Genomic DNA, 13,555 nt, shown 5'->3' with positions numbered 1-13,555 from the left:
TTTACTGGCTGATTATAAGGATATTCCAAAGGATACAGATGAAGAGATGCCTACGGCGACGTATGTGGAAAGGGGCACAGACCTTCCATGCCCTCCTTGGGCACGACCCTCCAGGAACCTCCATGTGTTCGGCTCTCTGGAAGCTCTCCAAATACACTCCTTTTGGGTTTGTAAGGAGGCTTCATTACGCAGGCATGATTGATTAAACCATCGGCCACTTGCCATCAACTTAATCCTCAGTTCCCTCCACTCCCCAGGGGTGGGAGGGTAGGGGCTGAAAGTCCCAACCCTCTAATCCTGCCTTGGTCTTTCTGATGACCAGCCCCCATCCTGAAGCTATCGGTCAATTGCTGACATATAAAAACCCAAAGGCTGGGTGCTCATGCCTGTAATCCCAGCACTTTGGGAGGCCAAGGCAGGCAGATCACCTGAGGTTAAGAGTTCGAGACCAGAATGGCCAACATGGTGAAACCCTGTCTCTACTGAAAAAACAAATACAAAAATTAGCCAGCGTGGTGGCGCATTCCTGTACTCCCAGCTACTCGGGAGGCTGAGGCAGAAGAACTGCTTGAACCCGGAAGGCAGAGGTTGCAGTGAGTGCAGATCGTGCCACTGCACTACAGCCTGGGTGACAGAGCTAGACTTCATCAAAAAAAAAAAAGAAAAGAAAAGAAAAAAAAAGCCAGTACTTAGGAGATTCCAAGGATTTTAGGAGTTGTATGCGAGGAAATAGGGACAAAGACCAAATCTGTATTTGAAAAAATCACAGAACCGTATGAGTATTTAATTCAATACAGACATGAAAACTGGCCGAAGCATTTACTCACAGATGACTGGGCAAATCCCTGGTCCTACTGGTACAAACTATTGATCAAGCCCCCAATCTCATTCCTACCCTAAAATACAGCAAAGCGAAAGATCTTATTACCTATTTGGACTGAGATTAACACCATCCCATAAACTGCATGGCTTTCAATCCCAGGGCTATGGTGTGTGATGCCACATAGAATATGCACTAATCTCTCCAGCAATTGAGTTGTTAGGGTAAAGGCTCTTTTTGCCTTCTTTCTCTCACGGCCAAGAAAATTAAGGAACATGGACACAAAGGATGAGGTCGGAGCGGACGTTTAATAAGCAAAAGAAGAAAGCTCTGTCCAGCGGAGGGGACCCGAAAGAGGGTTGCCAACTAGGAGGCTGAATCTGGGGCTTTTATGAACTGGGAAGGGGAGGAATGTGCTGACTGGTCGGTCTGTGGGCTGTCTTGGAGAAAGCACTACTCAACTTGGCCCTGGGACCTTAGCCCAGGACCAATCAGGGGCTGAAGTGAAAGTTTGGCGCAGGACCAATCAGGGGCTGAAGTGAAAGTTTGGCCCAGGACCAATCAGGGGCTGAAGTGAAAGTTTGGCCCAGGACCAATCAGAGGCTGAAGTGAAAGCTTGGCTCGGGACCAATCAGGGACTGAAGTTAGGATTCAAAGAGGCTGGGCTCAGTCTAAAGCATATCCAAAAAAGGAAAGTGGCCGCCGGAACCTGTTAGTCCAAGCTGCACCATTTTGTAAGCCCCCACCATTTCACAGATCCTGGTCAGAGGGAAACATTCCATTGTGGTTTGGGCTGTGAAAAACATCCTTCCCAACCGCCTGACTTCCTTATCACATCCTGCTGGGCAAAGGCCCAAGAAACATCCTTATAAACATTCTCCCAGGCAACAAGCCATACCGCCCAGACCCCTCCTGCTCAGGCCTGTAGTTACCCCAGCCAGTGAGCGGCAGTGGGCTCTGGGATTTAGTTGGTCCCCGCCATAGAGCCGCCAACTCTCTCTTTCTTTAACCCTCACCTTCCCTTCAAAATCTAACACCCCACCGTGTACATGCCCACAAAAGAAGCGACTATTTCCTGGAAGCCCGCTGGTCACACAAAGGACAAAGGCGTTTCTATGTTGGGCCTCGGTCCCTTATCAGCGCAGCTGAGGAATGTCTTTAGAACAACCCCCTGTGCGAGTTTTCCTTATCTGTGCCTGCAGCCTGATTTTTCTGGCTGTTTCTTTGTTTAAAGGAGTTTTATCAAGGACCCACTCTAACTGCCTAACGGGTTTTTTTCTCTCAAGGGGACACACAAAGCCCCAATCGCACACACACCTCCCTATATCCACTTCCCCACTGCCTCACAGCCAATCGCACTTTCCTCTCTCACACACACCAAGGGGCCTCACACACACCAACGGGTCTCTCACACACACCAAGGGGCCACACAAATTGCACCTGCACAGCCACAGACCTGCAACTCACGCACACACGGTACAGCACACACAGGTAAAGTCACACACCCACCCCGGGACACGCAGTCCAACCACCCAGTCACCGGTTCTCCACATCCGCACGCGCCACGAGGCTCGTCCGGGACACACATCCACTCCGGGCGCGCACAGTCACAAGCGCCCACCTGATCACCCAGAGTCAGCACCACACAGCCACAGTCACAGACCACGAAGACCCGCGGCAACCATGGCGATCATACACGCAAAATCTTCTCCTCAGCCCTCCACACACAAAATGACCGGAGCCGAATTCCTCACCCTCAGCTTTCCGCGGCAGCTAATTCGGCACAGCAAACGGTCCCGCCACCTGGCTAAGAGGAAGCCGAAATCTCGCGAGACGTGGTGTTGGCCTGCGGGGTCCTCTGGGAAATGTAGTCCAGAGCCCTACTGCGGGCTTCCCTACACCTCTCATCGCCAAGCCGGGCTTGTTTCCATTTACCGCTCCTCTGCACCGAGGATCGCAGAGCCCTCATGCCGAGCGGCTCGCTATGGGGCTGGCTCGCCCGCTAGACTGGCCAGGCCTGATTATCCCTGGCAGCTCTGTTATCTGGGGTACGACGCAGGAAAACGTGCTTCCGGTTCTCGGCGGAAGTAGCTGCAAGCGGTAGAATCGATGGGAAATGTAGTCCAGGGCTTAGACACGGTCAACCCAGCCACGATGCGAGCCAAAGCATTCTTCGCTCCAAGCCTGGTCCTGGCTGTTAGTTTAGAACTCACATACCCAGATGCTAACTCGCCCTCAGAATGCAGAGAGGATGAAACACTGAGTGGACAGTTCAATCTGTATATGGGTGAGTCCAGGGCTTAGTCTGCATTGCGCTGAAAATGAAGGTGAAGGTGGAGATGGGACCTGATAGTCTCGTCCCGGATCGGGTTGAAGAAGCGGAAGGAAAGGAATCAAAATCGTGGATGGGATGAGATTGTGCGCGGATGCTCTCTGGGAGCGGTTCGTGGGCGACGAGGGCCCGAAGATGCTGCCTTGTGATCGCAGGTGTGAGTGGAAGCTGTGTGAGTGTCAACGTGGGTTGCCTGTTTGGGAGACCAGCATTGTATCTTTGTATCAGGTAGTCACCTTGGAGCCAGGTATTTGTAAAATTATGATAAAAGGGCATCATTCTGGAGCATCGATTTTATTTGGAGGTTGACAGGAGAGGGAAAAACAACCCTAATATCTGATAAACAACATAAATAGATTTTTATGTTAAAATAGTTATATTTATTATGGGCTAGAATGCAAATCCAACATGCCTTTTAAAGCAAGAAAGAATATTTCTTTTTTTATATATACAAAGTCAAAGGTATTATTTTTATACACTTATTACAAAACATATAAATAGTATACCAAGCCTAAGAATATAAAGAGTAGATTCTAGCTTTAATTAATTGAATGTAAATTTAAAAACAAGTATCTAATAAGTAGTCCTTTTCACACATCGGAAAGCCAATTTCGGTATTTTTAAAAAAACTCAAATTACAAAGTAACAGATATCTAGTGTCTTAGCAACTTTAAGATCAGTACTAATCATTAAGCCAGCTTATATGCTAATATGATACATGAAAAAGCCTGTATTTTACAAATAGCAAACCACTAAAACTTTAACTTTCCACAGAAGCCATTGTTTTACACCAATAATTATGTTAAAGATGAAGTCAGGCTAAAAGTTTTTTTTTTTTTTTTTTTGAGACGGAGTCTCGCTCTGTCACCCAGGCTGGAGTGCAGTAGCGCGATCTCAGCTCGCTGCAAGCTCCGCCTCCCGAGTTCAGGCCATTCTCCTGCCTCAGCCTCCCGAGTACCTGGGACTACAGACGCCTGGAACAACGCCTGGCTAATTTTTTGTATTTTTAGTAGAGACGGGATTTCACCGTGTTAGCCACGACGGTCTCGATCTCCTGACCTCGTGATCCGCCAGCCTTGGCCTCCCAAAGTGCTGGGATTACAGGCGTGAGCCACCGCGCCTGGCCCCAGGCTAAAAGTATTTAATGAGTATTGAATCCATGAAAACTTGGCAAATTTCTCCACGAAGGTAGAATTTTAATTTCTGTTTAAACAATGGATAGATGGTACACCCTTGTGAGGGTGTACTGTAAGTACTTCTAAGGAGCTTTATTAGACTGATCCTAAATTATGTACCTAGTAAAAGATGTACCAATGTCTACTTTGGAATAAGAAATTATTCCTTTTTTGAGCAAGGATTAAGCAGAAACTGAAAGTGTAGTTTATAGCCTCTTACATAAAGTAGATGGGCACCCCTCACAAACAAACCAATATCCTGGCTTCTTAAATCTCAACATTAATCTAAGTAATGTATAGCATGCTCCTGTCCAATCGTTCCCGCTATTTTGTAGTCTTCTCAGATCGATGCTTCATTTTAGTCACACATTTCTATCCTGCAAGACTGGGTACCTGGGTTTTTTGTCTGGTTTTATAACACTAGGCAGGTTTGGCCTTACTCAAAATGTAAGATTGCAAAAGGCCTATGTTTTACCTCAACGATACCGCTTCAGGAAATGGTCTGTATTTCCAGCAGAAAAGTGGTATCTAACTCTCATGATGGTTTCTAGCAACTGGATAGATACCTGGGTCTTTGCGGCCCGTGATGCAGCCTAACAATAGAGCACCTTGTGTGGTCAGCTAGGTCTGCTAAATCAACGGGACATCCATGTTTCAGATTTATTTTTTATTTTTTTGTTTGTTTGTTTGTTTTTGAGACGGAGTCTCGCTCTCTTTTCCATACAAGGGGTGGCTTCTGCCAAGTTAACTGCTTCGTAGGGTGGGAAGAAGATTGCCTTTCCTTTGATCTGCATGTTTTAAGGGAAATGCCACATACACCTACAGGAGCTTATCTTTTTTTTTTTTTTTTTTTTTTTTGAGACGGAGTCTCGCTCTGCCGCCCAGGCTGGAGTGCAGTGGCCGGCTCTCGGCTCACTGCAAGCTCCGCCTCCCGGGTTTACGCCATTCTCCTGCCTCAGCCTCCCGAGTAGCTGGGACTACAGGCGCCCGCCACCTCGCCCGGCTAGTTTTTTGTATTTTTTAGTAGAGACGGGGTTTCACCGGGTTAGCCAGGATGGTCTCGATCTCCTGACCTCGTGATCCGCCCGTCTCGGCCTCCCAAAGTGCTGGGATTACAGGCTTGAGCCACCGCGCCCAGCCGGGTTTGTTTTTGTTTTTTTGACACGGAGTCTCGCTCAGTCGCCCAGGCGCCCAGGCTGGAGTGCAGTGGCGCGATCTCGGCTCACTGCAAGCTCCGCCTCCCGGGTTCATGCCATTCTCCTGCCTCAGCCTCCCGAGTAGCTGGGACTACAGGCGCCCGCCACCACGCCCGGCTCATTTTGTTTTGCATTTTTTAGTAGAGACGGGGTTTCACAGTGTTAGCTAGGATGGTCTCGATCTCCTGACCTCGTGATCCGCCCGCCTCGGCCTCCCAAAGTGCTGGGATTACAGGCGTGAGCCACCGCGCCCAGCCAGGAGCTCATCAATAATAGACAAGGCTCACTTTCAAACTCTTTCAGGAGATAAACTGGAGGGGAAGACGAACGGCAGGAGGGTGAAGAGGAAGCTGAATGACCGTGCAAACACCCCCAACTCAAATCCGGGTGGTTACCGCAGAGTGAATAACGATAGGTACGATTTCGTGGAAGGCAACGTCCTTTGAAAGGGCTCCCAGAGCTTCAAGGCCCCCTCCGCTGATGAACGAGTAAGTCAGGCAGGCCCAGCTCCACTTCACGGATGGCAAAACTGAGGTATGAGGCGGCGAGATGACTGGCCCGAGGCCTCGCTGAAAGATCGGAGGCGGAGCGGAGAACCAGAAGCACCGCTTCCCTCAGGCTGATGCTCTCATCTCGGCTCCCCCCGCCCCTACGTTGGCGTAGACGGCCTCCGCCCCCCGACTCACACACACACCCTTCCCCGGGAACGGCAAGTCTCCTCGGGTTCCAAGGACGCGGTCAAACGACCAGAGGCCCCAGGCGCTCTCGCGGTGATTTGCGCAGAGCGTTGGGAGCGTGCGTGCCTCCAGTCCAACATGGCGGCGGCAGAGGCCGGCCCCGCGTTCCAGACTTCCTTCGGGGCCGGAGGCTTCTCCTCAGGGTCCTCGGGTAGGTGGGAAAACAGAGCAGCCCCGCCAGGCCTTTCTTGTCGCGGCTGCTGCTCACTGAAGGAGTCACCTACCCGACAAGACTAACGGCTGCGGCTGCGGCTGCGGCGCGGAGGCCCCACAGCCCGCGAGAACCAGGAATACGAGAGCCAGGCGGCGCCGCGGCCGGAGCTGTACTGAGCAAGAAAGAAGATTTCAAAGTAATTTATTGTTATGAGATCCGTACTTTTATCTTGTCTCAGACTCCCAAGGATAGGCACATACTCTCCTCTGTACATTTAATGAAACTACTAAAATGTTTCGATTTAAATCTTCCACCTGTTTTCTGTGTATCCTACCTGTTCACTACCTTAACATTTTCAAAGAATACAGGTTACTTATTTTATTTTTGATGATGGTGAGTTTTGGGGGGTTTTGTTTTTTGGTTTTAGTTTTGGAGACAGGTCTTTGCTCTATCGCCCAGGCTGGAATTCAATGGCGCGATGATAGCTCACTGCAGCCTCGAACTCCTGAGCTCAAGGGACCCTCTTGCTTCAGCCTCCTGAGTAGCTGGGACTACAGGCCTGCGCCATCACGCCTGGCTAATTTTTTATTTTTTGTAGAGATGGGGTGTTGCTATGTTGCCCAGTGTGGTCTCAAACTCGGGCTCAAGAGATCCACCCACTTCTGCCCCAAGTGCTAGGAGTACAGGCACGAGCCACCGCGCCGGGACGGTGATTTTGTAGAGTGTTCTTTAATTTGGATGTACCTCATCTTTTATACATCTTTGGAAGGAATACCATATAATTAATGCGGTTTATCCCATCAAGAGACACACAATGTCAATGTGTTCCATTCTTGATGATGTTAACTTTTATTACTTAGTGAAAATAATTCTAAGAGTTTTCACCACTGTAGGGTGAATAAATTAATATTTGGGATTCATCAATGAATAAGTAAAAAGAAGCCAGCTGGCGAAAGAACTGAGTTGGGAGGATGGCTTGAGCCTGGGAGGTCGAGGCTGCAGTGAGCTGTGATGGCACCACTGCACTCCAGCCTGGGTGACACCACAAGACCCTGTCTCAAAAAAAATTAAATAAATAAATAAATACCCAGCACCTGATCATCTCGGGAATTTCCTGTGACTCTTTTTTATATTGGGTCACTGGTTTCTTGGAGCTTATGTCTTTTTTTTTTTTTTTTCTTGGTTTAGCGTCTCAGTTTTGTAAAAAACACATTCTTATTTTGTTTACCACTTTGATAAAGGTGAATTTGGGATAAAACTTTGGGATCCTTATAAGCTTGACAGTGTCTAAATTCTACCTCTTTTGGATGATACCTTAACTAGGTTTGAAATTTTAGGTTGAATGGTTTTCACTTAGATTTTTGAATTATATAACATTGTCTGCTAGCTTACAGTGTTTATCTTAAAATATGATTACAATTTGATTTGTGTTGTGTTACTGTTCTTTGTCTTTTAAACCATTTAAAGGCCAGGCTCAGTGACTCATGCCTGTAATCCCAGAACTTTGGGAGTCCGAGGCAGGAGGATTGCTTGAGTTCAGGAGTTCAAAACCGGCCTGGATGACATAAGGAGACTGTTTTTATAAAAGTAAAAATAGACCGGGCGTGGTGGCTCACACCTGTAATCTCAGCACTTTGGGAGGTCGAGGTGGGCCGATCACCTGAAGTCAAGAGTTTGAGACCAGCCTGGCCAACATGGTGAAACCCCGTCTCTACTGAAAATACAAAATATTAGTTGGGTGAGGTGGCATGCACCTGTAGTCCCAGCTACTCAGGAGGCTGAGGCAGGAGAATCTCTTGAACCCAGGAGCCATGGTTGCAGTGAGCCAAGATCATGCCACTGGACTCCAGCCTGGGCGACAGAGTGAGACCCTGTCTCAATAATAATAATAATTACAAAAACATTTAAAATTGTCTCTTCATGCTAGTTTTCTGAAATTTCACAGAAATGTGTTTTGGTGTGGTTCTTGTTTATTTCATTGTACAAGGTACTCAGTGGACCTTTGTATTAATATTTTGAAGACTCATGATCTGTTTCTAGAAATTGCCTTTTGTTTGTTCTGTGAAGTTTTCTTCCATTCATTTTTCTCTCTTTCTTTCTGAAATGCCTTTTAGTTGGATGTTATAATTTCTGACTTCATCTGGTAGTTTTGTTATCTTTCATCACTTTTTTTCTTTTTTTTTTTTTTTTTTTTTTGAGATGGAGTCTCTTCTATTGCCAGGCTGGAGTACTGTGGCGTAATCTCGGCTCACTGCAACCTCCGACTTCTTGGTTCAAGCAATTCTTCTGCCTTAGCCTCCTGAGTAGCTGGGATTATAGGCACCTGCCACCACGCCTGGCTAATTTTTGTATTTTTAGTAGAGATGGAGTTTCACCATGTTAGCCAGGTTGGTCTCAATCTCTTGACCTCGTGATCCATCTGCCTCAGCCTCCCAAAGTGCTGGGATTACAGGTGTGAGCCACTGCTCTCAGCCACGCATTGTCTCTTTTCTCATTATTTATAGCATTGTTTTGCAGCAGACTTGTTGGAGTCACACATTTGTTACTATCCAATTATTATTGTTGTTATTTGGGATGGCCTTTTGCTCTGTCGCCCAGGCTGGAGTGCAATGCTGCATTCCTAGCTCACTGCAACCTCAACCTCCTGGGCTCAAGTGATTCTCCCACCTCAGCCTCTCAAGTAGCTAGGACCACAGGTATGTGCCACCACACCCAGCTAATTTTTTTATTTTTTATAGAGATGGGGTTTCACCGTCTCCAGGTTGGTGTCAAACTCCTCAGCTCAAGCAATCTGACTGCATCAGCCTCCTAAAGTGCTGGGATTACAGGTGTGAGCCACTGTACCCAGCCCACCAACTATCATCATCTTTATTATTATTATTATTATTTGAGACGGAGTCTCACTCTGTCACCCAGGCTGGAGTGCATGATCTCAGCTCACTGCAACCTCCACCCACCGGGTTCAAGCGATTCTCCTGACTCAGCCTCCCGAGTAGCTGGGATTACAGGTGCCTGCCACCGTGCCCAGCTAATTTTTGTATTTTTAGTAGAGACGGGGTTTCACAATCTTGGCCAGGCTGGTGTTGAACTCCTGACCTTGTGATCCACCCGCCTCGGCTTCCCAACATGCTGGGGTTACAGGTGTGAGCCACCGCGCCTGGTCACTATCTTATTATTAAATAATGTTACATGCAGTGTCTTTGGGGAGATGATTCAGTTTTTCAGAGACAGACTGCTCATTTCCTGATTTGTTCATTTTAATTCAAATAGTAAAAGCTTTAGAAAGGCAGGAGGATTGCTTGACTCCAGGAGTTCAAGACCAGCCTGGGTAACAAAGCAAGACCCCATCTCTACAAAAACTACTTTTTAAATTAGCCAGGCCTTGTGGTATGTACCTGTAGTCTCGGCTACTGGGAACGCTGAGTTGCGGGGATCTCTTAGGGCCAGGAGTTGAAGGCCGCAGTGAGCTATGATTGCACCACTTTACTCCATCCTGTGTAACAGAGTGAGACTCTGCCTCAATCAATCAGTAAAGATACTTATCAAAAGTAAGTAGACATGCAGGCAGATCACCTGAGGTCAGGAGTTCAAGACCATCCTGTCCAGCATAGTGAAACCTTGCCTCTACTAAAAATACAAAAATTAGCCGGGCGTAGTTGTGGGCGCCTGCAATCTCAGCTGCTCGGGAGTCTGGGGCAGGAGAATCACTTGAACCTGGGAGACAGAGGTTGCAGTGAGCTGAGAGCGCGCCACTGCACTCCAGCCTGGGTGACAGAGCAAAACTCCATCTCAAAAAGAAAAGTAAGCAGACATGCCTGCTGCCTACATGAAGTTTACATTCTAGTCTGGGAGGAAAAAAAAAGATTTTAAAGTAAAAGGGGAAAATGAGGTAATTTTATATTGTGATCAATACTGTGAAATAAATCAATAGGTGGTATAAGCAGTAACTTGAGGGATACTTCCCGTAGCATTGGTAGGACAGATGTTGAGCTTTGGTCAGCAGTGTGGAAGGATATTCCAAGCAGAGGCACAGTTACACTAAAGACCCTGAAAAATCAGAGAGCACTTAGAGCATTCCAGAAACAGAAAGCAGCCTGGTGTGACTGAAGCTTAGCAAGTGAGTAGAAAATTAGTTTAGATTTAGGATGTGGAGGTCGGCATTTTCCATATCATATGAGGAAATGATAGTGCTGAGATTACAGGTGTGAGCCACTGCACCCAGTCCCACACCAAGTTTTTACAGCGGCAAAAATAGATGTTCTGCTACGGTCAGTGTCTAAGTATTTTACAAACAATATCTCTTCTTCTAGTTTGCAGTCATTATTGAAATAACAAACATGTCCTATTGTCAGGCCTTACTGTCAGTAACTGGTTTCATTAATCTGAATAGGAGACTTACTTGATTTATCAGCTACTCTTTGGTATTACCTGACATCTCATTAATGCATCTTTGAATTGAATTATTGCTCAGTAGGAGTGATCATTAAATAGTGGCAATGTGATACATCACTACTGAAGTTATGGTCTCAAATGTGGGTCCTATGTCAGTTTCAGCAACTATATAAGCACTACAGGGTTTTACAATGATTTCTGCAATTTTTTTTTTTTTTTTTTTTTTTTTTGAGACAGAGTCTTGCTCTGTCAGCCAGGCTGGAGTGCAGTGGCATGATCTCAGCTCACTGCAACCTCCATCTCCCGGGTTCAAGCGATTCTCCTTGCCTCAGCCTCCAGAGTAGCTGGGATTACAGGTGTGTGCCACCATGCCTGGCTAATTTTTGTATTTTTAGTAGAGACGGGGTTTCCGCATGTTGGCCAGGCTGGTCTTGAACTCCTGACCTCAGGTGACCTGCCTGCCTCAGCCTCCCAGCCGATTTCTGCAATTTTATAAGGCAATAATTTCATAATAATTTGTTTGCTTACCCTTTTTTTTTCTTTTTTTTTTTGAGACCAAGTGTCACTCTATCATCCAGGCTGGAGTGTGGTGCTGTAGTCTCGGCTCACTGCTACCTCCGCCTCTCAGGTTCAAGTGAGTCTTCTGCCTCAGCCTCCCGAGTACCTGGAATTACAGGTGCACACACCATGCCCAGCTAGTTTTTGTGTTTTTAGTAGAGACAAAGTTTCACCATGTTGCCCAGGCTGGTCTCCAACTCCTGGGCTCCAGGGATCCACCCACCTCAGCCTCCCAAAGTGCTAGGATTAAAGGTGTGAGCCACCTCACCTGGCCACTTGTCCTTCTTAAATAAGGAAGTAACAGTGTTACAGTTCAAAATTCTGTTTTAAACTTTTTAAATATTCTGCTTCTCGACTTTATCAGGATGTTTCTTTTTCCAATGATCCACAAATCTTGATGGTTTCATAGCCCTGTTTGTAAAACAAAACAAAACAAAACAAAACTGTTATTCATAAGAAACAAGCTGTTTTGAGTTAAATGGGTTTTCAGTAAAACTGTAAGCTAGGTCGGGCGTGGTGGCTCACGCCTGTGATCCTAACACTTTGGGAGGCCGAGGTAGGTGAATTGCCTGAACTCAGGAGTTCGAGACCACCCTAGGCAACAGGGTGAAACCCCGTCTTTACTAAAATACAAAAAATTAGCTGGGTCTGGCAGCATGCACCTATAGTCCCTGCTACTCAGGAGGCCGAGGCAGGAGACTTGCTAGAACCCAGGAGGCAGAAGTTGCAGTGAGCTGAGATCATGTCACTGTACTCCAGCCTGGGCAACAGGGTGAGACTCCGTGTCAAAAAACAAAAACAAAAACAAAAAAACCCGTAAGCCAGATATTCATTCATTCAGATGTAGTCAACGTTTTTCATTTTCAGCCCTTCACACAATTAATGCTAGGTTGAATTATTTTCATAATATAAACTAGTTTATGTAATTCCCAAAGCACTGAGGATCAATCATAAATACTATCCACAAGGCAGCCAATAGACACACACAGACCACCTCTCATATAACTTTGGGATAGAGCATTCAATCAAGAAAAAGTTTTCTGATTATAGCCATCAATTTGCCATCATTTTGTAGCACTGATCTTGCATAGATTTTTGCTTTTTTTTTTTTTTTTAAGATGGAGGCTTGCTGTGTCACCCAGGATGAAGTACAGTGGCACGATCGGCTTGCCGCAACCTCCACCTCCTGGGTTCAAGCAGTTCTCCTGCTTCAGCCTCCCATGTAGCTGGGATTACAGGCACATGCCACCACTTCCGGGTAATTTTTTTGTATTTTTAGTTGGCACAGGGTTTTACTATGTTGGCCAGGCTGGTCTCGAACTCCTGACCTTCAGTGATCTGCCTTCCTTGGCCTCCTAAAGTGCTGGGATTACAGGTGTGAGCCACCGTGCATGGCCTGATCTTGCCTGGATTTTTTATCTTCCATAAAATGTTTAATGCTGTCCGTAAGACTTGAGAGAAATTAAATACCAAGGAGTAAAATTTTGTGCAATAGGCCAGGTGCACGGTGGCTCACACCTGCAATCCCAGCACTTTCAGAGGCCAAGGCAGGTGGATCACTTGAGGTCAGGAGTTCTAGACCAGGCTGGCCAACATGGTGAAACACTGTCTCTACTAAAAATGCAAAAATTAGCCAAACGTATACCTGTAATCCCAGCTACTTGGAATGCTGAGGCAGGTGAATCACTTGAAACCAGGAGGCAGAGGTTGCAGTGAGCCGAGATTGTGCCACCACACTCCAGCCTGGGTGACAGAGTGAGCCTCCATCTCAAAAAAAAAAAAAAAATTCTGTGAAAGGCCACAAACCATTACAACAACTATAATTCATTTTACCTTCAGTAACCAATGTTCACCGTCTTAGGGGCAATATCACACCCATTAAGAATGCTTGGCCAGGCACAGAGGCTCATGCCTGTAATTCCAGCACTTTGGGAGGCCAAGGGGGGCAGATCCACTGAGATCAGGAGTTCCAGACCAGCCTGGCCAACATGGTGAAACCCTGTCTCTACTAAAATACAAAACTTAGCCAGGCATGGTGGCATGCACGTATCGTCCCAACTACTCAGGAGGCTGAGGCAGGAGAATCACTTGAACCTGGGAGGTGGAGGTTGCATTGAGCTGAGATTATGCCACCGCACTGCAGCCTGGGTGACAGAGTGAGACCCTGTCTCAAAAAAAAAAAAAAAAAAAA

General features: G+C 46.8%; 1 protein-coding gene across 1 annotated transcript; it reads left to right on the top strand.

Moving 5' to 3' along the window:
- The first annotated feature begins 2,924 nt into the window (after positions 1-2,924).
- On the top strand, positions 2,925-7,512 carry LOC112613006. The gene is made up of 2 exons (XM_025368104.1): positions 2,925-3,107; positions 5,827-7,512. Exons 1-2 carry the CDS (start codon positions 2,930-2,932, stop codon positions 5,967-5,969), a joined length of 321 nt encoding a protein of 106 aa, XP_025223889.1. The 5' UTR covers positions 2,925-2,929; the 3' UTR covers positions 5,970-7,512.
- The last annotated feature ends 6,043 nt before the right edge of the window (positions 7,513-13,555 follow it).

The sequence above is a fragment of the Theropithecus gelada genome, chromosome 19 (genome assembly GCF_003255815.1).
Source record: "Theropithecus gelada isolate Dixy chromosome 19, Tgel_1.0, whole genome shotgun sequence".
NCBI classification, from domain to species: domain Eukaryota; kingdom Metazoa; phylum Chordata; class Mammalia; order Primates; family Cercopithecidae; genus Theropithecus; species Theropithecus gelada.
Note: the sequence above shows the minus strand (reverse complement) of the source record. Positions and strands in the feature narration are given on the sequence as shown.